The following is a 24,086-nucleotide window of genomic DNA, read 5'->3' on the forward strand; positions in this document are numbered from 1 at the left end:
TGGAAGACAGGAGCAGAGAGGAGCCCCCCACCTCGCAACCCCACCAAAAAAAAAAAAAAAGCATTCATGCCGAGCATTGCAACCTGGGCGCTGTGAACCTGCGCAGAACTCACCTCTGTGATGATGTAGAAGTCATCCCCAGGTTCCCCTTGAACCACAATTTTCTCTCCGTCTTCAAACTGCACTGGCTCCAGGGCATCAGCCACTGTCAGCCGCTCCCACTTCTCCAGGGACTCTGCAGAGCAAAGAATCAACCGGGCTCAATACTACAAAGAAACAGCCAGCTGCCTGACTGAGGAGCGCATCGGGTGACCAAAGTGTAAAGCAGAAAGCTGTAAAGCCATGGACAGCTGGCCCATCATGTCTGTGCCATTCTGGGTGGACGGAGCCAGGATAAGCAGGAGACTCAGTGAAAACGCCTGTCACTGATCACTGCGTAAACAAGAGGTGCTGAAAACCGAGCCGAAGCTAACCCAGCATGAAAATACTTGTATTTACCTCTAGAAGAACAGAACTGCCTATAATTTTGTAGACAGTGGGGCCACAGCTGCTCGTCAGCTGCTGTGTGGTTTGGAATAACTCGCAGTGGTCAAAGCAAGTACCTATTCGAAAGCAACTCTGTCCAGTGGGGGCTGATGGAGACCAAGGCCCTGGCACGATGACAGCAGGAAAAGGGATAATTCCCTCCACAGCTTTAGACCAAACTGCTTAATTCTGATGCCAAGTTTATCTTCAAATGCCTGCAAACCATCTTTGTACCTTCCTCACACCTGCCCGTCCCTGTCATTATGAGGAACAAAAAATAACGTGAGAGTTTCATAAGGAATGATGATCGCCTGATCAAATTCTTTTTTTGCAGAATAACTCTTTCTGGCATATATTTAGATACTATCTAAGTAGGTTAGCTGCTAAAAATTTTAAAAAGCATTTATTTTAGATCTAGGTTAGCAGGGGATTTCTCTCCCTACAACCTCCTGCCAATGCCGCATATCCCAAAGGATGCCTCCTACTAACCGCAGGGTCATAGCAATTCTACTGCACCATACACATGATGAGGTAGGTTGCTTAAACCCTGGTTGCATGAGCAGCTTTCTTTAAAAGGTCTGTGCTGGACAGAAGCTGCTCTAGGTACCAGTCTGGTGACACAGGCCTGTCATCTCAGCTACTTGGGAGACGAAGGCAAGACTGCAAGTTGGAGGGGGCCTGCCCCTTAGCTCAGTTCTTTAAGCGGCTGCTTCCACAAAGCAGTCAGGCTCAGGTTGCTGTGGTTTGATCCCTACAACTCAAGCTAGCCAAACTTGCCCTGAAGGCATTCGGAATAAAAAAAAATCCTTATTCCATTTGAGGAGCTGGGGAGATGGCTCAGTGGAATAAGCACTTCCCTGGCAAGCACAAGGGCCTGAGTTCAATTCCCAGTTCTGGAAAAAAAAAAAAAAAGACTGCAAGTTGGAGGCCAGCTTGAGTAACTTAGCAAGACCCTAACTCAAAGTTTTTAAAGTCTGGGGTGTAGCTCTCTGCTCTGAATGCTTGCCTAGCATTTGTGAAGCCCCCGAGTTTAATCACTAATACTGCAAAAAATAAATAAATGAAGCAGCAGTTGCTTGGCTATTTGGAGCCTGGGGCTTTGTAGAGACACACACAAGCCAGCACACCAACAGAATGCAGCTACTCCAGAACAAAATTATATTTATGTCCAGAGGGAAGGGGTGCAGAAGTGGGATGGCCTGTGAACATGGAGCGCTTGGATTATCCGTTTCTCCATGAGGGCCAAGACGAGATGCATCTGATTTTTACAAGTCAGTTTGTAGTCAGGAGGTTCACCTCCACACATTTGTTTGGCTGAGTCTTTTCTCCCCTATCTGAAACCTGCAACATCCTAAGGTCTGAAAATCAAGATCCGAAGCAGGCTTATCTCTCAACAACATAAATCCTGGGTAGAAACTAGTAGAAGAAGCCATAAGGGAGATGGCAACTTTTCATCCCATTTTTTCAATGTCTCAAGCTCTTCAGGCAATTTGTGAAACAAAACCTTTTTTTTCAGACTTTCAGCTTAGAATCCTGTACCTCAGAATACAGGACGCTGACAGTGAATTCTAACAGGAGAAGGCTGTGACTCGGGCTGCACTGAGCTCTGCCTTTACTGTATTTCCTGCCACAGGCTTGGGTTCCAACACGGATGGCAGAACCTGAGCAGGAAAACTGTGCCAAGCATCCTGAAGGGCAGTGTACAGACATCAGTGACCCTACCATGAAGGTGAGCTGCAGGGACCCACAGTGGGGACATGGAACTCTGGGCTCACACCCCCTGTGTCAGCTGTGTGGGGTTGAGAAGGAAGCAGAATTGCAGGACACAGAGTATGTACTTCCCATGCCCCATGTGAGCAGAAAAGGCCTGCACTCCTAACTCTACTCACAGGCCTCCCGAGCCCATCACACCGTCCCAAGGCCTTGGTGAAGGTTTTGTGTGGTGAGTGGCCTTGCTACTTATTCCCCAGGAAGGCTATGGAGAAGCCAGCCACACTTGATGGCTTTGCATTAATCATAGGGAAACAAAATAGCAAACGGAAGCCAGGAAGGGCTGTGACTCTGATGAAGGCAAGATGTTCGAAAGGCCCCCTTTATTTGTCTGGAGGCTACACCAAAGAATGGAACAGCAGGTGACAACTCTCCCAGAGCCTGCTGGGTACCGGTAGCCCCTTGCCTGCCCTGGATTGGGGCCAGGAGACTAGAAGGTAAAGGCGGGCAGAGATTCCAGGTTTAGGACTTGGCATGGGAATAAAACATCTTGCACTTGGGAGCCAACTTAGGAGGGAGGGAGGGTAGCTTCTGGTCAGGGTGATGGCAGTGCTGGAGCCAGATGTGCAGATGCTACACAAGGCCAGGCACATGCACCCCCTGGACCGCACTCCTTAAAGCGGCCCAATGGCCCGGCTTATGTCGTAGTTGTTACAAAAAGATTCAAAGAAGATGCAGGCTCAGGGCAGGTCTTTCCCCAAAAGTGGGCAGTGACTGTCATACCATACACACACACCCGTGACCTCACTGCTCAGGCCAGGCACACAGCCCAGAGGGCTTTGTCTCTCCCTCCAGCCTTGTCATATTCAAAATGGTTCAGCAGGGGATTCCCTGCAAGACAGCTGAATGTGCACAGAGCCAGGGTGCACCTGGGAGCACTGTGGCCTCTGATAACAGAGGGACAACGCTATCAGGTGGCACTGGGAGGGCAGGATGTTCTCTGGAGAGCCATGCTGGGGTTAGCCTAAGCAATAGAGAAAGAAGCTCAAGTGAGTCATCAGTTATTAGAAAACAAACTTGCCCTTCTGCTCAAGCCTAAAGCTGGGTATAGTGGTGCACCCCTGTACTAGAGAGGCTGAGGCAGGAGAATGGTGAGCTCTAGACCGCCTAGATGACTTAGTGAAAGAACTCATCTCAAAACAAAAAGGGATATGGAAGTAGCTCAGTTGTGCAGTGTCCCTACCTTCAATCTTCAGCATTTTTTTAAAAAAGTGGGGCCAGGGAGATGGCTCAGCGGAATAAGTGCTTCCTTGGCAAGCACAAGGGTCTGAGTTCAATCCCCAGTTCTGCCAAAAAAAAAGTGATGGAAGGGGCCGGGGAGATGGCTCAGTGGAATAAGTGCTTCCCTGGCAAGCGCAAGGACCTGAGTTCAATCCCCGGTTCCACAAAAAAAAAAAAAAAAAAAAAAGTGATGGAAGACAACAATATGCAATATATTAATTATTGTAACTGTCCTACTAAACTGTTTTGAAACTGTCTCATTGCTATTTGTTTCTCAGTAAAATTAATAATGAAGTAAAAAGTTTTTTAAAAAATAAAAAGAAAAAAAAGTGATGAAGCTGAGGAGCCAGCAGAAAAGACAGGCAGACCCAATCATAAACCCCAAAGAACTGTGTGTGTGTGTGTGTGTGTGTGTGTGTGCGTGTGTATGTGTATGTGTGCGTATGCATACACATACACAAGCCACTTGCCAGCCACATAGGAAAACGGAAGTGTCTGGGCTGGCACAGGTGCTCAGAGGAGGCTGAGAGGCCCCAGGTGCATGCAGAGCCACTGACCGAGGATGGAGACCTTGCTGAGGAACTCCTCGTACATCTTGCGCTTTCTCAGTGTGCTGCCCTGTTTGGGAGAAAGGGAATACAGAGGTTGGTCTGCAGGTCCAAAACATTCTGGTGTTTCCAGATTTTTCATGCATCTTCATAGGAGGGCGCCTCCAAGGGTCACAAATTCCAGTCCCAACCCTCTCCCTCCTTCTGGGGCTTCCGGGGCATGCCAGCCCCTAAGGGGACCTGATGTTTCCTACGTCTTGGGGTCCACCCCAACAGGCCACCCTGAGCAACCAAGTGGGCACTAAGAAAATGACAGTTTGAAATTTCCAAAGTCAGGAGGTCCCAGAAGACACAATGGCACCCTCTCTGCTGTCTACTAGGCTCGGGAGCAGGGCTGCCTGCCAACAGTCAGCACTACGTAATACCGCCTTGTAGAAAGATGTGCATAAGCAGTGGTGCCATGGGCAGCAGGAAGTTTTAGAGAGTCCCTGGGCAGGGGGCCCCGAAAAGCTCAGTGCACCCTCTGCCTTAGTCTGTATTCTCTAGCTCCATGCACAGGCCCAGGTAAGGCTCCAGGGAACTGAGAATCCAATGCTTAAGAAAAAGAAGCTGTAACCCTGGCACTCTGACAGGCTGAGACAGGAGGATCGCAAATTGGAGCCCAGCCTGGGGATTTTTGCAACTTAGTGAGAGTCTGTCTCAAAATAATCATTTAAAAATCATTAAAAATAATCATTAAGGGAGCTGGAGATATATAGCTCAGTGGTATAAGTGCCTGCCTGGCAAGCACAAGGTCCTGAGTTCAATCCCCAGTACTGGAAGGAAGGAAGGAAGGAAGGAAGGAAGGAAGGAAGGAAGGAAGGAAGGAAGAAAGAAAGAAAGAAAGAAAGATAGATTGATAATATTAAATAATATTTTAAAAATCAATAATCATTTAAAAATAGCTCAGTGCCAAGGCTACGTGGATTCAATCCCCAGTACTGAGAAGAGGAGAAAGGAATGGAAGAAAGTGAAAATGGAAGGACAAAGGAAGGGAGGGAAGGAGAGAAGGAGGGAGGGAGGGAGGGAAAGATAAATTTTGAAGCATGCTGGAGCCCTGCTGGCCTCTGCAAGGGAACCTGGGGTGGGGGTGGGGTCAAGCCCAGCTCTACCCAGCCCTGGGCATGAAGCTGGGCAGGGAAGAAGCAGGCATTTAAGAAGCTTCCAGATCAGGCCTGGGATTCTAACAGCCTGAACATGGGGTGAATCTGAGCTGACATTCCTGGACTGTCTATTGTCCCCTTCATCTCTTGTGTCACCCACAGCACATCCAGCTTAGTACTAAGTGGATGCAGGGTGGGGACACTCAATGCGCGATGACCACATCCAAATCTACCCATATGGGGACGGATGCAAACACAGACACAACCAATCCAAAAGGCGCTGCCACCACCGGAATGCACTGGCACTGTCATTTTCTTTCCCGAGTCACGTGAGCCCTGCGGACTTCCAAGCTGGCCAGGACTATTCTTAGCACACAAGGATCTGGAATTAGCACAGAGGAAGCGCTGGCTCCCAGTGTGGTTTGAGAACTTCCCTCGATGTAAGGTTCCAGCCACCAAGATCCACAGCCAGGATGACACAGCACAGACGCAGCAGAGGCCATGCCAGGTGCACCCAGGGGGCACAGGAACTGTGCGTCCTCTCGCATGGGGTGGGCATATGTCCAGCAGACAGGGATCCTACTGGGTCCACCACCACCACCACCTGCAGCCTTGCTGGGCCCTGCAGATCTGCTCAGAGACTTGGCAAGGAACTTGTGGAACTTGGGGCTGACGAAATAGCTGTCCTGACGCTCCTGGCCCTGTCTACAGCCCCTGGACTGGGACCAGGACAGCGCAGCAATACTCCAGCAACTCAGGCCCCAGGGCCTTTGCACTCACTGCACTATGGCCAAAACTAACAGCTTTTGCCCTAGCTTCTGGCCTCAAGGCCTCTGCACCAATGTCACCTAGAAGAGAATTCTCCAGCCCTCCTTCCTAGGGAGCTGCCCCTCCCTCAGTTCCAGCTCACCTCCACCATCCCACCCCAGGTGTGTATGTGTTCAGTTCATCTCCTCACCCGGGAGGCCAGCCCTGTGCCTCCTATTTTGTGATATGAGGGTGAATGACCTCCTCCTCCAGGAATGATTTTTCCCTCCAGAAGCCACCCACATGGTCTCAATGACATACATGTATTTGTGTGTCACACACACGCACGCACGCACGCACGCACGCACGCTACATCTCCTGAGAGATCTGGATGCAGGTAAGAACAGATCTAAAATGTTAGTGGCTTAATAACCCTAGTGATCCCCACATGAAGGAGTCTAGGCATGAGCAGACCACCCCAGAATAACCATCCACCAGTAGCAGAAAGTCATTTTTCTTACTAGGAAGATGGGTGTCATTCTCAAGGTCACCTCACAGTCCAAGATGGCAGCTAGAGCGCCATCCATTAAAAACATGTTCTGCACACTCAGAAAAAGAAAGAAAGCAAAACATACTCCCTCAACTACCTCCCTGTCTTCTAAGAAGCTTTCCAGAGCCACCCCCTCCTCTTCTGATCATCTCACAGGATTTATTGGTAAAAGACCTGGCTGGGAGCTATCTCTTCCCTCCTATGGGATGCTTGCTCAGAAATGGGCATCAGGCACAGCCCCTGCACCCCCACCCCTGCCTGGTGGACCCTCCTCTACCAGGATGCTGCTCACCATCAGGATGCGCCGGTAGCTGTCACGATCTATGCCCCAGAGCTTGAGGTCGGTCTTGGCCTTCACAGTGGCAGCCCTGGGTGTGCCATAGATGAGTGCCAGCTCCCCGAAGCTGCCCCCCTCGCTGATGTTGGTCACCCACTCTCCATTCACGTATACCTGCAGGGAACACAGGAGAAATGGTCAGGGCATGACCTCCAGCTGGATGCTCCCCAGGGACCCCACAGATCTCCCAGGTCCCCTTGGGAAGGACACAGTACCAGCCACACTCCTGCTCCACACAGAGCACCAAACAGCATCCCAGGGTCTGCTCAGCCCCTAAAGGACAGGACAGGACCACAGACAGGGCAGCATGGGCCCAGGCTTCAGTCAGGAACATGTCCTGCACCGCCCCTGCTCCCCAGTGGGCCTTGTTTTCTGCTTAGCAATTCTCTGGGCCTCACTTTCTCAGGCTGTACACCAGTGAGTAAGGGCCTCCACCACATGTGCTGACTCCAGGCGGACACTCAGCCCTTGCCTTCTCCCCTTGTAAGCTGCCCCTTCCTGCCCTGCCCCTCAGTGACCACTCCAGGGGCCTCTGTCTCCTTCTGACCTCTGGGGGCCCAAAGGCAGTCACACATGGTCAGAGGTGAGCCCTTATCCTGGGCCTTTCCTCCTAGGGGCAGTGCCCAGGCCCCTGGCTGGGGCCTGAAAGGAGCCATTGGCGCCCGGGTAGGCGAGCTTCATGGAAAGCAGCCGGGACAAGATTCCCTTTCAGCCGCACAGCGCTGCGCCCCGCACGGCGTGCCTGTGCCCGGCCCGTGCGCAGCCCACACCCAGGCAAGAATGGTGCAGATTGTTCATTATGTAGTGATTATGCAGATTCGGTTACTATAAATTGACACAATGCCCTCTTTATCCCTGCATCGGTCAATGAGCGCACAGATCGGTTCCCATTGGCAAAATGGGTGCGCAGAGGAAGAATGGATTGTGATGAATCATGGAAGTGATTCTTACTGAAATCAATGACTCATTATCTGATAATAACTGAGGCACAGAATTTCCCATCTGAAAGAAAACACCCACAGGTGATGGGTAAATCCGTAACTGCAGGCAAGCAAGGCTGGGGACCACAGCAGCTTGAAGGCAGGGCCCCACCTGGCAATCTGAAGCCCTTCCCCAGGCCAAGTGGGCCTATGCACAGGGTTGGGGGAGCTGGCCATACAGGGTGGGAGTGGGGGTGGCAGTGGGAATGCGGCTGCCCTTCCACAAGCCTCCAGGAACCAAAGACAGTGTCTCCCCAAGGCCCCAGGAAGCATGCCCAGCCAGCAAGAAGGATACACAGAGGGAGGGTCAGCAAGCCCCAAGTTTTAGGGACAAATTTAAGGGATCTTAAACAGCACCCACCAGGACCTCTGCCTCTTGTCATTCCTGAAGGGGACCTGAAGTCTAGGGTGAGTATGGCCTGGCCTCTGATGTGGGAACCAGCACTCCACTCTGCCCGCATTTCTGAGGGCACAACCTAAGCATGAGGTTTTTGTGAGCCCTCATACCACCTAGAAATGCTAGCCACCCAAGACACTGTCCCCCGGGTCTGGAGTAGCATCTGCTCACCACCTATTGGCCGGGCTTCAGCAGGCTGAAGGCAGGGCCCCACCTGGCAGTCTGGAGCCCATCTGCACCCAGTGATGAGGACTCAGACCTGCTCAGGCTGCAGGGTCCGCTCCAGAGCTGGGTGGCAGCTTCTGGGGAACAAGGGAGCCCCTGCAGTGCTTACTCTGAGAGGGAGCAGGACATTCTGCCACCTGCCAGAAACAGGGTCCCCAGGAACAGAAGGATGTGTTCTGACCCAGTCCCATGCCAGCTGCACCCCCAGCTTTCTTGGGTTATTTCCGAAGACAGAGTGGAGTGATGACCAAGGGGCACAGACCCCCCGCCCACAAGGACCCCTGCCCTGTCAAGAAGCCCCGGCCTCCCAGCACTACCCTGGGTGTCAGAGAAAACCATTGTGTGAATGGGCTCAGGGCCACCCCCAAGGACAAAGGGGCCATCCTTCTCAGGACACTGGCCTCTGTCACGGCTCCCTAGCAGGGCACAGAGTGCGCCCCACCCAGCTGGCACGCAAAGGGGCTGCTCTTGTCTTATTTCACTTTTTGTTTTTTCTTCTTTTAAAGAAAAATGGTGGGGAGGGTGGCGCCCACGGGCTGCACAGTGTCCCTCAAGGCCACTCTGCACTGGCTCCTTCCTCCCCATCCCTTCCTTTTTTCCTTCCTTTACTCTCTACCACTCTGCAGTGGGTGACAGATTCCTATCCACAGGAAATGTCCAACTAGCTGGGGACCCCCAGACAGATCTGGCAGCGGGAGACCCAGGTATTTCAAGCCACCCAGCTCCATCCCATAGGAAAGCCAAGTAGGCAAACCACTGTGGGTACACAGAGGCAAGAACAGTCACCTAACCAAGACAAAGGATGATGTGTGGCTGTGATGCACAGCTAGGGCAGCATGGTCAGCATCAGTGGTCCTGAGCCTCCTGCTACCTGGCCTGAAGGGGTAGAACAAGGTGCCTGTGTCCAGGTGCTTCAGCGTCCCTACCCATGCCCAGGCCCATACTGCCCCTAGCCCTCCTTTGCCCTCACTACCTACCTGGGACTGGCTTCAAGAGACTTTATTGGTGGCACAGTTCCCTTTGGGGAGGGAGAGCAGGCCATGTCGCCCAACCACAAGGTCCCCTTATTATACCTCTGGATGGCTGGCAAAGGTCCTTGAATCCATCCTAGCCCTCCTGTCCTCCTCCATGACCGCAAGACCCCATATCTGGAGAGCTGATTTCCTGGCCCGCCGACCCTGAGCCCATCTTAAACTCAGGTGCTTCTCCTTACATCAACACCGCCAGCTGTGTGTGGCCCAGGATCCTTCTACCCCCAACTCCACGCAGAGTGGCACCTACAGACCATCATCTCAGGCAGGGCTGCCCAGAACCTGAGGGAGCACAAGACTGGATGAATATATTTGGGGCCTCCAAGACCTAAGAAACCTTCATAGCCATCTCCAGGCCACAGCCACCTGGGGCTCAGTAAATGTCTGATTAAAATAAAACCCCAAGGCAGGGTCTCCAGGACACGCTGACACACTGTGCTCCACACAGGCACCAGAGTGTCCACCGACTGGTGACAGGTAAACAATACGTGGCCGTGCAAACACTGGAACACTGCTCAGCCTCAAACAGGGAGACGCTCATGCGTTACGGTGTGGGTAAGCCTCGGGGATGCGGTGCTGGTGAGAAAAGGCAGACACAGAAGGACAATCACTCCACATCTACAAGGTCCCTGAAGGAGTCAGTTTCATGGAGGCAGAAAGCAGGATGGTGACACTGGGAGCTGGGAAGGGGACAGGCGTCAGAGTTCCATGGAGGACAGAGCTTCCATTTGGGAAGATGAGAGATGGATGGTAGTGACAGCCAGACAGCAGTATGAATGCATTTACTGTCACTGTGCTGTGCCCCTAATGGTTAAGATGGCAAATTTTAATTTTGTGCATTTTATGAGTTGAAACGTACGCACACATAGAACATGTGGCAGGCCCTGAGTGACAACCGGGCAGGACAAGGGATCAGGTTGCCATGTTCAGGGCTGCCCACCAGGGACAATGTAAAACCAGAAAGGTGACAGTAAAGAGTCCCAAAATAACAAAGGCTCGAGAACAACAAAGATAGGGAATGGGCCTCAGACAGGCTAGAAATGGAACGACGGCACTCCTGAGCCGGTGACACCAGCAGCTGAGCATCTTTTTAAGCAGAAATGCTATGTTCCAGGAATAAAATAAATTGGGAGATATTTTTATACTTAGAAAAATGGATTATAGCTCTTGGCAACATGCACACAGCAAGCAGGCATTTTTGGAGTCTCTCTGGAAAACCGTAATTTAAGCCAAGCCAGTATCTTGGCATACAGTCACCTGGTGTCCCAGGGCTGCTGGACAGAGGGCAGTGTCACCCTGCAGAGAGGGCACATGGGCTACCACGAGCCGTGCCTGTCTCTAGGGTCCTGGGGGCTGCCTTCCATGGGGAGGGGATGCCTATGGTAGCCCCATTCCCCTCTCAACCCTGCAGAACTAGTACCTGTGATACTTTGGGGAGCAACCTGTGCCCCGTGTGAGTCCACCTCTTCCCCCAGAGGGTGTTTACAGCAGCAAATAGAACACATAGCGGGGCTCAGGGTAGGAGGGCTGGACCGAGCCAGGGCAGCTCGGGGCTGTGGCAGCTCAGGGCGCAGTAATGACAGTAATCATCCCAATGTACACCCTAGAACTCCACCCTCGGCCAGGCTGCCATGTCTGTCTGGTTCGTTACTGGGTTCCTCTGATTCCTTCAGATGTGGCCTTCAGCACCAGCCCCGATGTTTACCCTTTGCACAATCAGCCTCCACATCACAGCGGCTCCCCCGCAGCTCCTGGGCCAGCCCCACCCTGCCACCCATCCCCTCCCTACTGGAAAATCTGAAGAGATTGGCAGAGGGGCCTGGTGTTCACTTGCAGCCTCGGCAGGCAGGAAGCTGGCTATGCCTATTCACAGATGGCCCCATAGGTCACATCCTGGTGCCACCAGGGCTTGCATGTCCCAGACTGGTGGCCACGCCAGGAAGCGGCATCCACTCACAGTGCCCTGATGTCCTGGCTCTGCCACACAGGGTCCAGAGAGGCCCTGGAAGCCACTTGTGCACCTGGGGCGGGCGGGATGGGGAGGCAGGATCTAAGAGACAATGTGTCGGGGAACTCCAGTTATGCGAAGGTGACCTCACTTTTTCCTCACACAATTGCCTCCACATGTCCCCGGGTTTGGTCTGGTGCCAGAGACAACACATCTCCACCCGGGAGCTGGGCGGGGGAGCTGGCCAAAAGACCAACTTGCTCCTCATCTCTCGCCTTGTCCTATGGCACCCAGGCCTGGATGCTGTGACTATCCCACAGGGGTGGGAGGGGTCCTGCCAGGATGAACCTGGGTTTGGTTCATGTTTTTTGTTTTGAAGTACTGAGGAGGGAACCCACATGCTAGGCAAGCATCAACCACAGAGCTACATCCCCACCCCTTCTTTAAAATTTTATTCTGATACAGGGTCTCCCTAGAACTTGCCAAGGCTGTTCTCAAGCTTACAAGCCTCCTACCTCAGCCTCCCTAGTGATCCAACATACTCATCTGAGTTTCATCAAGCCTAAGACCCTCCTGTCTTGGATTTAGACCTGAAGTGAAGGGTCAGGCAGTGACCATGGCTACAGCTGAGCCCAGTAGACCTTATCCTCCCTCTTCTTCACACTTGCCCCACAAAGGGGTGGCCCTAGATTCTTAGCGCCTGCCTCAGTTTCCTTCTTTGGGAGGACAAATCTCCTGATTGACACAAAGGTTTGCCGTAGGCCAGTCCAGGGACCATGCTGTCAGATCCAGTGTAGGACAGCGTAACAGGCCTTGTGACAAAGAGAAGTCTGGGGACTCAGTGTGTGCCCCGCCTGGACTTCTCTTGAGTCACTTCCTGTGCTCCAGCTCCGGAAGTGGGGGGCCTGGCGGTTCCCAGAAAGCTCAGAGTGGATGCGCTGCCGACAGGCTGCTGGGGAGGTAGGTGAGTAAATGTCCTTCCCAGAAATAGCTGGGACTGGATAGAGGCAGAGGGATGAGGCCAAGTCTTGAAATAGCTCCCCAGCTCTGGAAGGAGGTGGCATGGCCTGACGCCTAGAGGCCACTGACAGCAAGGTGACAAGGAGCAAATGGCAGCACCACCTGAGGGGGAGGGGTGGAGTGAGGCTGAGCCATTCCCAGCCAGACGGGACCCAGGGCCAGCTTGGGAAGGGCTGGATCTGACCTAGGCCCTCAGAGACCCCCCGCAATGCTTAGACAGGCCTTCAGGAAAGACCCAGGAAGCCTGGCATGGTGGTCTACACCTGTAATCCCAACACTCTGGGAGGCTGTGGCAGGAGGATTTCAAGTTCAAGCCAGTCTGGGCACCTAGGGATTTAATGAGACCCCATCTCAAAATGAAAAAATAAAGGCAAAGGCCCTGGGTTCAATTCCCGGTGCCTACTAAAAAAAAAAAAAAAAAAAAAAAAACCCAGGAAAAACTGCAAAATTCCCAACTAAGATAAAGAAAGGAGATGCCACAGAGAAGCTGGGGGCAAGGGTGTATCTACAGACTCCCAGGCTCAGGAAGTAACACTTTGGAGGACATCAAAGAGTAAAACAGGTGTTCACAGTGATGCTATGAGGGAAAAGGGATGTCCCCAGCCAGAGACAGCGACTGCCAAAGCCCTGTGACAGCACAGTGCAGGGTTCCAGCAGGAGTGCCAAGGGATGCCCTGTAGGTCACACTGGGGGCCCAGCTGGAGGGCTTTGGCAAGAGCCAGGTCCTTGGCTCCAGGAGGGCAGGGGCAGGCACCCAGAGAGGCAACATCACCACCTTTCAAGCCAGGGCATCTGGGACTCAGTTGATGGTAGCCCAGGAGGCAAAAGAAGGCAAGTGGGTGTGGAAGACCTAGCTGAGTGCCCAAGAGGGGGCCTTTCACAAGTGGGCACTTAGAACAGTGGAGGTAGCTTCATAAAAGTATGGGCCTGTGGGCAAGGCAGCACAATTTGTATTTCCAGTAATCTAGGAGGCGGAGGCAAGAAGATCAAAAGTTCAAACCCAGTCTGGGTACCTCAACAACATAAGGGATCCTGTCTCAGAGTAAAAAAAAAAAAAAATTAAAATAAAGGCTGGAGATGTAGTTCAGTGAAGGCCCTGGGTTCAATACTCAGTATTGAAAAAAAGAGAGAGAGAGAGAGTGGGGGGAGAAAAGTGGAGACCTCCACTGCTGGCCAATGAGAACAGGAAGACAGCATCCCTGAGGACTGCAGTACAGCTGGGGCATTTGAAACATCACGGCATGGGACACAGAGGACCCAGCTCCTGGCAGCACTTCTGGGGCCTACAGATACACAGCTCCCTGGCCACTGTAGCCAATGTCAACACCCAGTGCAAAAGTGGCACATCATGGACCACTGATATGGGGTCAGCACCGAGTCAAACCCTCCCAACTGTCTGCAGGAGACAAAGGCCAGGCTGCAGACGGCACCTGCCCAACGGCCCTCCTGCCACCTGCTTGTCTGGTATTTTCTTACCTAGACCTTTTAAAAGAAATCTATTAGTTTTCATTTAACAGGGTGGGGTGCTGCTTTGTAGTAGAGCAATGGGTGGGTATGCTCAAGGCCCTGGGTTCTGCCATAAGCACTGCAAATAAATAAAATAACTTCAGGAATATGTCACTCAGAGATAAGGACCTTCCTACAGGGCTTAGAGTGACCTGATCTTCACACTGGAGGAAGAGGGAGGAATTTATAACTTCCAAAAACAGTAGTCTATACTCACATCCACTTCTCCTTGGTCAATTACGTAGAAATTATCTCCTTCGTTCCCTGCAACAAAAGAAGACAGGAAACATGAGATAAAACTGACAGTTTGAGCTAGGTATGGCGGTGCACACCTATAATCCCAGGACCTGGGAAGGTGAGGCAGGAAAATCGCTGCAAGTTTGAGGCCAGCCTGGGCTATAAAGTGCGTTCAACACCTTGAACTGCATAGTGAAACCCTGTCTCAAAACAAACAAAAACTAAAAACCAAAAATTTAAAAAAAAATACAAACCCTGCCTGTTGGACACAGGAGTTACAGTGTTCTGTTATGTTTCTCTTCCAAAGAACATCCACAATCTTGTCTACATTATAGTCTTCCACCAAAAAATTCCCAGGACCTGTGTGTGTGTGTGTGTGTGTGTGTGTGTGTGTGTGTACACGCGCACGTGCATGCGCACACAAATGATCCTCATGCCTCAACCTTTTTGAGTGTTGGAATCACAAGCATGTACCACCATGCCTGGAGATTTTTTTTTTTTTTTTAGTAACAAGATTATGGAAATATACTACGTTAACTTCAGTTTTGTTTTCTTAAGTTCTGCTAGCGAATTATCTGGAGGACTGCACAGAGCATCTTATGCTAAAATCTCAAGCACGCAAACCATTTCCCCCAGGTCTGTGGTTTAGGCAGCGGAACGTACCTTGCTGTATGACTGTCTCCCCGGCAATGTGAGTGACAGGAAACATGGCATCAAATATGTCACTGAAAAATGAAACACACCAGATTAGGGAGTCACAGGTAGCACCTGTAAAGTCAAACCCTGCTTCTCTGGACCAGTAAGTGGATGTCCCACCATCCAGTGGACACCCACGGCCTGTTGAAATCCTTTCACAGAAATCAGTAAAAATGAGAAAATCTACACAAGAGAGGAACATTAAACCCCTCCCTGGCCCTCTGTTCAGGTTCCCACTGTGAGCTCTATCTCTGCACAGACATGCTTTGCTGCTGGCCTTTTACGAAAATAGGACCACATTCGACTCACTGTTTTGGATTCCAGTTAAGAAAGAGCCATTATAGAGTGAACATTTCTACTGTCTGCAAATATGAACCTGCCAGAGACAGCCACCAGGCCAGATAAAGTAGTTTATGTATTGATTTTTTTTCTTTCAGAGAAAACACTTCTAGTCCAAGAACATCCTGGCTCTCAGTGCAAAAGTGAACGATGAGCTCAGCACCTCAGAGGAGGATGTGGAGGCTCTAGGATTTTTTTTTTTTTTTTTTTTGTAGCGGAACCGGGGATTGAACTCAGGCTCTTGTGCTTGCCAGGGAAGCGCTTGTTCCACTGAGCCATCTCCCCGGCCCTACTAGGATGCACAGACTTTAAGAGCCACCAACGCCAACCAGGTAGTCTAGCCATCTAATATCCTAAATTTAGGTGTGAAATGGGCCATGTACGATGCCCAGGGAAACCAGGAGGACTGGAGCAGCCATGAGCCCACAGTGGTACTGGGGAAAGTGGAGGGCATCCCGTCCCATTCCCATTTAACTGGAATTGTCACCAGAAGATGGGCAGACACATGGGTGCCGCTCCCTGAAAACCAGGGACCACTTTGGAGACCACCTGTTGGCCCTTGGATCCCCAAAACAGAAGCTGTGGAGCTGGGATGCAAGGGACAAGGACCGGAGACCCAGGCAATATGTGTATCGCTCAGTGAAGCCACAGGAGCAGTCCCTCCTGCCCTGCCTGGATGGTGACTTGGGGGTCACAGGACTGGTAAGTTGAGGCGAGCCTCGAATGCTCATGGAGCACCCTTGCTGTGGAATGTCCAGGGCAAATGCAAAACCAAAGACCCAGATGGTACAGGCTCCAGAAAAATATAATTCTTAAGATAGTGGCTGTTTTCTCTCTATTCAAGAAATTCTTGAGTTCTACTCCCTGATGGGTCCTTTGTATCTTTTGTTTGATTATATATATGCTTCTATTTTCTATAGTCTTTTTTTTTTTTTTTTGCGGAACTGGGGATTGAACTCGGACCCTTGCGCTTGCCAGGGAAGCGCTTATTCCATTGAGCCATCTCCCCACCCCACCCCCTTCTATAGTCTTATAGTTAATTTATGTATTTATGTATTTTTAAAAAGCTGCAGCTGCTCACTGGGGAAATGCCACATCTTCCCTTTAGTGCAGACTTGAGGCTTTTAACATTTTTGAAGCATCCAAAAAAGGCAAAATCTGGACTTGAAAATGTTACAACGTGCTTATCTGAGTGTGGTACAGACTCCAAGCCTAGTACACAGAGGGATGCATCCAGCATGGAAACCAACAACTTACTCACAGCCAAACACACTTTCAAGCTAGTCTAATGTGCCAAATATACCTCCAAAGATTACATATGCTAAGCCACGCTGCCTCTCTTCAAAATTGCTGGAAGTGAGCAGTTTGGCAAAGCATTTCGATCTGCAAGAGATAAATATGCTCCACTACATGCAGAAGAGGCCAGGCTCCCTGAGAGGGCCCAGCCACAAGGCTTACGATACAACCAAGTCCTGTCTTCTCACAGATGTCCACTTCCTTATTCCCTGAATGACAGGCTCCTGGTTGCCACAAGGGCAGGTCCCACAGGAATCGCTGCCTGAGGACGTTTCCACAGGACTCCTCCCTACCTGCTCCAGCCTTCACGGACCTTCCCTCAAACTCTCAGACAGGTCAGGGATGTCATGAGTGTGAGATCCCAGGGCAGGTAACAGGAAGGTAGCAACCAAGCCAATGGAAACCGAGCACATGAGTCCACAGGTCCGGGGCATGAGGTGTGAGGCTCTTGTCAGCCTGGGATGGGACTAGGCACTTGGGGATGGGCTCCATTCCTGATAATTGCACCCTCTGCATCCAGTCATGGTAGGAGGATGTGGGCTCAGCATTCAGAGACTCCTGGAAAGAAAGTCCCAGGCTGCATGTGAAACCTCTCTCTATGGGCAGAACACCCATCAATACACATCAAAGCAAGTCCTTGTTCTTCATGGCTAGCTCAAGACCATGCAACATCATGGTCACAGTTCTCTTTCCAAAGCCCACCTGAACCCTGTGCCCACCACCTGAGACCTCATAATACCCTCTTTCTCAATTTCATGAGGGCCATCTCTGTTCTTACCTTAAAGGCAAACTGAGGCTTGAAAAGCTCTGGGGGACAGATGACCCAGGCATCAGGCTCTGCTGAGGGACCCCCCTCCCTACACCCCAGGACAGGGCATCAAGACCACTGTACATAGGATCAAAGGTACACATGGTGAGGGCAGGAAGAGGCAGGTTCTGGCCTAGGGAACCACACTACAGTCCATCCTCCTGCTCACCGGGTCATTCAGCACCCAGTGGGTCACACAGTGTCACCACTATCTACAACAAAGCTATAGAATTTATGTCCAGCCATGCCCAGGTTTCACAGGGTGCCCCTTCCAGCAAACAGGTAACCCTCAGCTCACCATGCCACTGACCATTCTTATTTTACTTACACATTTATTCCTCCATCTCCTGAACTTTCCACAGGTGACTGCACTAGGATCTTTGTACTATCTCCTTTTGTTTGGATGTTTTCTCTTTAAAAAAAAAAAAAAAAAATCTTAAGGCCAGCTTAGCAGACTAAAGTGCCTGCTTAGGCAGAGCACAGTGGCCAGGGATTCAATCCCCAGAGTGCCGTGCTGGCCCCATTCCTGGGGCACACTGAGAGGGCAATTGAGACTGGGTATGGTGGCGCATGCCTATAATCCCAGCATTTGGGAGGCTGAAAACAGGAGAATCATTATGAGTCTGATCTACATAGTAAGACCCTGTAGACCCTGTCCTAAATACAGGAAAAAAAAAATCTTGAACTATAGGTATATTGGATTTGAAATTCCCCTGGCACTCCTCCTCCAAACCTCATGAACTAAAAACAACAACTTTGTCACCAGCTAATAGGTTTCTGGGGAAGTCGTTCAATGACAAAGGCTCTTACTTCACCAACTGGATGTAATTCATGGATGACTCCAGATGGTGTTACTGGGATGTGATGGGAACTCAGGAGACGGGACTTGGTTGAAGGCAATGGGTTTTGGGGGTGTAACCTGGGTACTACATCTGGTCCTAGCCCCTTCATTCAGGCTTTTGCTCTCTGCTTCCCAGCTATGCAAGATGAACAGCCTCTGTCACATGCTCCTACTATGAGGTTTTAGCCAGTCTTCTAGCCTACCATGGACTGAAATCACGAGCTCAAACGAACCTTTCTGCTCCAAGTTCTTTTTCTCTGGAGCCAGAGCAGGGGACACCTTGGCTGTAGCTGAAAGCCCTGTTCTGTTTTCATCCCACATCCCTCATCTCCAAGCTTTAGGCTTTTTGCCAAGGGCCTGTCTGCCACGTTTCTCTTTCAGCTTCCTGTTCTCGTCCTTTGTCCATCTCGATAGCCAGCTAGTATCATTTTTCCTGCTGAGTTACAGGAATTCCTTGTCAGTTTTATATTTTCCAAATATTTCCTGCAGTTGGTGTCCTGGTCACATTCCCACGATGCCCTTAGCTGAGCAGACATCTTTCATTAGGCCATCTTTCCTCTTTCCTGCTCTAGGGCCTGTGCCCTGTGGGTTCAACAAGAACCTGCTTCCCCACCACAGTCACCCAACATTACATTGCTATGATAATCAGCCCAGGCCACTATGATCCAGCACTAGAGACTGAGCAGCTTATACAACATTTATTTCTCGTGGTCCTAGAGACCAGAAGAGCAAGAGAAAGGTCATCAGATTTGGCTTCATGAGGGCCACTTCCTACCTCATAGTGGTGGTCCCATCTGGCTGTGTCCATGGCAGAAGAAGCTTGGTCCTCAAATCCCTTTATGATGGGCACTAGCCCCATCATAGGCTCCCCACCCTCAATTCTTCCCCAAAGCCCCATCTCCAGATACTATCACAGAGGCAGTCAGTGATTCAGAGTATGCAATTTAGGTATGAGGGGATACAACCTAGTCTATAGCAAATGCCTTCTGCTAAATACATCATTCTCATATCTACTTTTCGGTCTTCAGTCAATCCCACAGGGGCTCCAGTTTTGGTCCCCCAGGGTGTCAATGTCACCTTGAAGATCTATAAATTGCTCCATGTATGTCAGGCAGACCCAGTAGGGGACACAGGCTGACATCCTCCAAAAGCCAAGGTGTTGGGGGCTGCAACCCCCAGGATCCTAGAGTATTTGGAAATGGGGTCATGCAGATATAATTGGCTAAGATAAACTCACAGTTGAGGGGGGAGGTAGGTAACTCAATATGACCCATGTCCTTAAGAGGGGGACTTTGAACACAGGCATACACAGGGAAAATACCACATAAAAAGAGACAATGAGAGATGTGGGAGATGATGCCACCTATAAGCCAAGGAGAGAGAGGCTGGAGACAAATCCACACAGTCCTAGGAGGGATTATCCTGCTGACACCCTTTGGGCTGCAATAAATTTCTATTAAGGCCACTAAGTTTGTGGTCTTTTGTTCTAGCAGTCCTAGGAAAGAGATACAGCCTCTCATGTGGAGTCGTTCATTTAATTCTCACAACAATTATTATTCTCATCCGCAGGTGAGAGAACAGAGACACAGAGAAACTAAGGAATGTGCTGGGGTCACACAGCTGGCAGGCAGGCCAGGAGACCTGACTCCAGAGTCCTGGCTCTGACTATTCCATGGAGCTGCCCCTCACCTATTCAGTACTCAGCTCCCAGGTGTACCTGCTCTGGCTATCTCCTTGCGTCCTGTCCCCTGCCACTACTGCTTCCCTGCTTCTTCTATGGCTCCATCACTGCCATAACCTCCTGGTGCCTCTCATACTCTGGCCAAGTGAGCCCCTCTTGTTTCAAGTAAGACTCGGCTATTTGCAAAACTGCACTCTTCCAACTGCCATCATTGAATGCATTTATTGCGCCCACATCCAGCCGCTGAGCAGCCCAGGAGGCTCTGCAGAGTGGGAGAGCGCCGGCTTCACTGCGGGAGTCTCTCCATCCAGAACACAGCTAACTCTCTTTTTCTTTCCACCCTCCACGGAGGCTTCACACTTCCTCCTTCAAGCCAGTGTGATCTTGTGATCTCTATCGAGTACACACTACTTTTCTGCAATTACTGCTTTTAAGGCCTCTCTCTCTCTCTCTCTCTCTCTCTCTCTCTCTCTCAATTTTTTTGATACAGGTCTCACTACGCAGTTCAGATTCATAGTGATACTCCTATGTATCAGCCTCCCCAGTGCTGGAATTACAGCCATGTGCCACCACACCTGGTTTTGGTGTTAGCACCGGCACCTGGCCAGCACGGTATGTGGTACCAACAGTCAAACTCAGGCCCTGTGCTTGCCAGCAGGCACTTAAACTGCAGAGCTACCTCTCCAAGGCTGGTGTCTCCTAAAGTCAAATTTCTGTGTTACTTCTTGTGGTGCCCCACCTGGTTCACACTCCCACTCCACCCCCACTGCTGCTTGATCCCTATTGAGAAAGGATTCGATATCTTCTCGGCTGTCATGGGAAAGAGTTTGCATTGTTAAAATTAATTGCTTTCTAACTGACAAAAAGTACATATATTTGGCTCTTGCTCTTTGCCACCACCATGAAAGGTTGCCCTCTGCCATGTGCCACTCTGCCTTGGAGCCAGATGAGTGTGGACTGAAACTCCAGTAACTGTGAGCTAAATAAACCTTTCCTTCCTTCATTCTGAGTGTCGGGTATTTGTCCCAGCAATGAGAGAAGAGTAAGACAGAATTTGGTACTGCAGGAGTGGGGTTCTTGGTGTGGCTCAACGTGACCATGTGGATCACCAGCTTTTGGGAATGGCTTATGGGAAGAGATAGGAAAGGTTTGGAGATGTTGCCCACTTGCCAAGAGCTAGAACAGCTTCGGCTCTTCTGTTTGGGAGTTTCTGGTCAGAGCTCAGAAGACCAGAAGGCTGACAGAAAGCCTGCCTGTGAAGACCAGGCTGGGGAGGCTTCCACTGAGAAGGAGGACTGCATTGGTTGTTGGACTCCAGGTCATCTGTGTTCTGACTTGGCAGAAAAGTTCTCTGCACTTTGCTCGGGTCCAGAGACTTTGCCTGAGAGTGAGGTTAAGTATGGCACACTGATCAATATGACAAAAGATATTTCAAAGCAGCCAAATATTGGGGCAGTGGCCTGGTTGTTACTGAGGGCTTTTAGCCAGATTTATGTTGAGAATGAAGAGCAAGGAGCCCAGCAGGATGATCCAAACTGTGAGCCTGGCCAGAAAGGAAGCTCCAATAAAGCTGTGGACTGCAAAGATGGAGCTGAGAGGATCTCCACTGCCAGGAAGGAACCTGAGAATGGAAGGGACAGCCTGAGGGCGTCACAGGAGGAGGCAGGTCTCCACCCTTTGCAGCTTCAGAACTGCAAAGGTCAGGGACTTGCCTTGAGGGGAAAGCCTCAGAGCCCCATGTTCCAGAATGGCGGCAGCGGCCACAGCAGGTTCCAGAATGGCGCCGGCATGGAGAAATTATTCCTCCAAATCAGGGTCAGAGTGCTCAGCCATCCAGGCGCTCGACCCCTACAGCCAAGAGAGAGGAAAACCTGGCTACTGATTCAGCCAGCAGCAGACCTTGGCATCATCAATGTGTCGTTGGTTTTAGGCGCTTGCAGAATGCAGGAGGTCTGAGGTCCATAAGGCTTCCACCTCTATTTCAGAGAAGGCCTGGGAGGCCAGGCGGTATGCCCCCAAGAGGGCAGTGTGTGAAGCTGTGAGAAGCCTATTCAGTGGAAACTCCAAAAGTTTGGAAAAGCCAGGAACGTGGATCATCTATGGGAAACTGCAAGGAGGGAACAAAGCCAGCCTAACTGGGACGCCATGGGAGCTACCACCTTGAGTGCCTTAGGGGCAGAGTCATATAAGGCCTTTGGAGCTCACAACTCATCACAGATTGCATTGGGATGTTCCACATGGAACTGCAGGACTTAATGTTTGCCCTGCTGGATGTTAGATTTGTGTTGGTCCCAATGCTTGGTATCCTGCTGTGTACACCTTTTGGAAAGGTAATGTTTATCTTGTGCCTTCAAGTGTTTAAATTTTCATTTGTACAGGGGCTCACAGTTGAGTGTTTGCCTTGGATCTTGGAGGAGACTTGGGACTTGGGACTTTTCAGCAATGCTGAAACTGTTGGGACTTTGGCAACTCTTAGAGATGGACTACAATGTCTTTTGCATAAAGGGATGTGCATGAGTCTTTGGGGGTCCGGGGGCACAATGTTATGGTTTGTGTATAGTTGTCCCTCCAAAGCCTCATGCAATCTTGGGGCAGCTTCTGGAGTTTGTGATTGATTACTGTGGGTGTGGATGCTGCACCTGCCCTGGGGCAGGTAATTTGTATTACAACGTAAGGTGGGAAGAGAAGCTAGTTGCTTGAGCTGCTGCTACCTCTCCCTGTGCTCTTGCTCTTTGCCATTGCCATGAAAGGTTGCCCTCTGCCATGTGCTGCTCTGTCTCGTAGCCAGCTGAGTATGGACTGAAACCTCCAGTAACTGTGAGCTAAATAAACCTTTCCTTCCTTCATTTTGAGTGTCAGGTATTTGTCCCAGCAATGAGAGAAGAGTAACTAAGACAATTGCCATGGACTGCAGGTCTTCAGCTGGGTTCTTTGGCTCTCTAGTGTGTGCACAGTTCTCCTGCACTCTTTAGCATTTGACTTTGGGTGAATATTATTTTTAAAAATCCCACAAACTAAAAAAAAAAATTACATACATTTTAAAACCTGGGCTCTTTTCCATCTTGCAAGATGGCAGGTGAAAAAACTGAGAAGCCAGACACTAAAGAGAAGAAATCTGAAGCCCAGAAAGTTTCTGCCAGTGGTACTGGTAAAAAGGGTAAGGTGAACAAGGCAAAAAAGTCCAAGAAGGGGCAGCCTCACTGCAGCCAAAATCCTGTCCTGGTTAGAGGAATTGGTAGACACTCCAATCTGCCATGTATTCCAGAAAGGCTTTGTACAAGAGAAAATACACAGCTGCTAAATCAAAGGTTGAAAAGTAAAAGAAGGAGAAAGTTCTGCTATGATTACAAAACCAGTCGGTGGGGACAAGAATGGAGGTATGCGGGTGGTTAAGCTTCATAAATGCCCACATACTACCCTACTGAAGATGTGCCCTGAAAGCTCTTAAGCCATGGCGAGAAACCCTTCAGTCAGCATGTGAGGAAACTTCAAGCCAGCATCACTCCTGGCACCACCTTGATCATCCTCACCAGGTGTCACAGAGGCAAGAGTGGTCTTCCTGAAGCAGTAGGCCAGTGGCTGGCTACTTGTGACTGGGCCTCTTAGCCTAAATCATGTTCCTCTACGAAGAACACACCAGAAATTTGTCATTGCCACCTCTACAAAAATTGATATCAGCACAGTGAAAATTCCCAAACACCTCACTGATGCTTACTTCAAGAAGAAGAAGCTGCGGAAGCCCAGACACCAGGAGGGCGAGATCTTTGACACCAAGAAAGTTAGACACCAGATTTCAGAGCAGCGCAAGGTGGATCAGAAAGTGGTGGACTCACAGATTTTGGCAAAAATCAAGTGTTCCTCAGCTTCAGGGCTACCTGCGATCCGTTTTTGTTCTGACAAATGGAATTTATCCTCATAAATTAGTGTTCTAAATTTCTTACTAAGAATCTAATTAAATACCTGATACATTTTTTAAAAAAATAAAAAATAAATTAAAAAAAAAAACCTGGAGCTTCCTAATCCTGCTTTCTGTAAGTTGAATGTCTTAGTTCTCTCTTTTGCTGAGACAAAATATAAAACACCTAAATTTAAGGAAGGGAAGGTTTATTAGCTCACAGTGTGTGGAGGTTTCAGTCACACCGATTTCTGACTCCCTCACAAATCGGTGTGATCCTGAGAGACTCTCACGGTGTTGCCCAAGTCCATTTTGTGACAGGTAATAAAATCTTGAGAATCCTTAA

The 24,086-nt window shown here is 50.3% G+C and overlaps 1 protein-coding gene across 9 annotated transcripts in view; it reads right to left on the bottom strand.

Annotated features, from left to right (window-relative positions):
- Prkar1b (protein kinase cAMP-dependent type I regulatory subunit beta) overlaps positions 1 to 24,086 on the bottom strand; it is a 131,554-nt gene that overhangs the window by 14,149 nt on the left and 93,319 nt on the right. For all 9 annotated transcript variants that reach the window (XM_004629584.2, XM_023713410.1, XM_023713411.1 and 6 more), the window contains exons 5-9: positions 14,848 to 14,909; positions 14,165 to 14,211; positions 6,796 to 6,954; positions 4,074 to 4,134; positions 114 to 235 (exon numbers count right to left, since the gene is read on the bottom strand). In XM_004629584.2, coding sequence (XP_004629641.1) covers positions 114 to 235; positions 4,074 to 4,134; positions 6,796 to 6,954; positions 14,165 to 14,211; positions 14,848 to 14,909 — 451 coding nt within the window. The remainder of the gene's footprint in view (positions 1 to 113; positions 236 to 4,073; positions 4,135 to 6,795; positions 6,955 to 14,164; positions 14,212 to 14,847; positions 14,910 to 24,086) is intronic.

This window comes from Octodon degus, unplaced genomic scaffold (genome assembly GCF_000260255.1).
Source record: "Octodon degus isolate 3935 unplaced genomic scaffold, OctDeg1.0 scaffold00031, whole genome shotgun sequence".
Taxonomy (NCBI): domain Eukaryota; kingdom Metazoa; phylum Chordata; class Mammalia; order Rodentia; family Octodontidae; genus Octodon; species Octodon degus.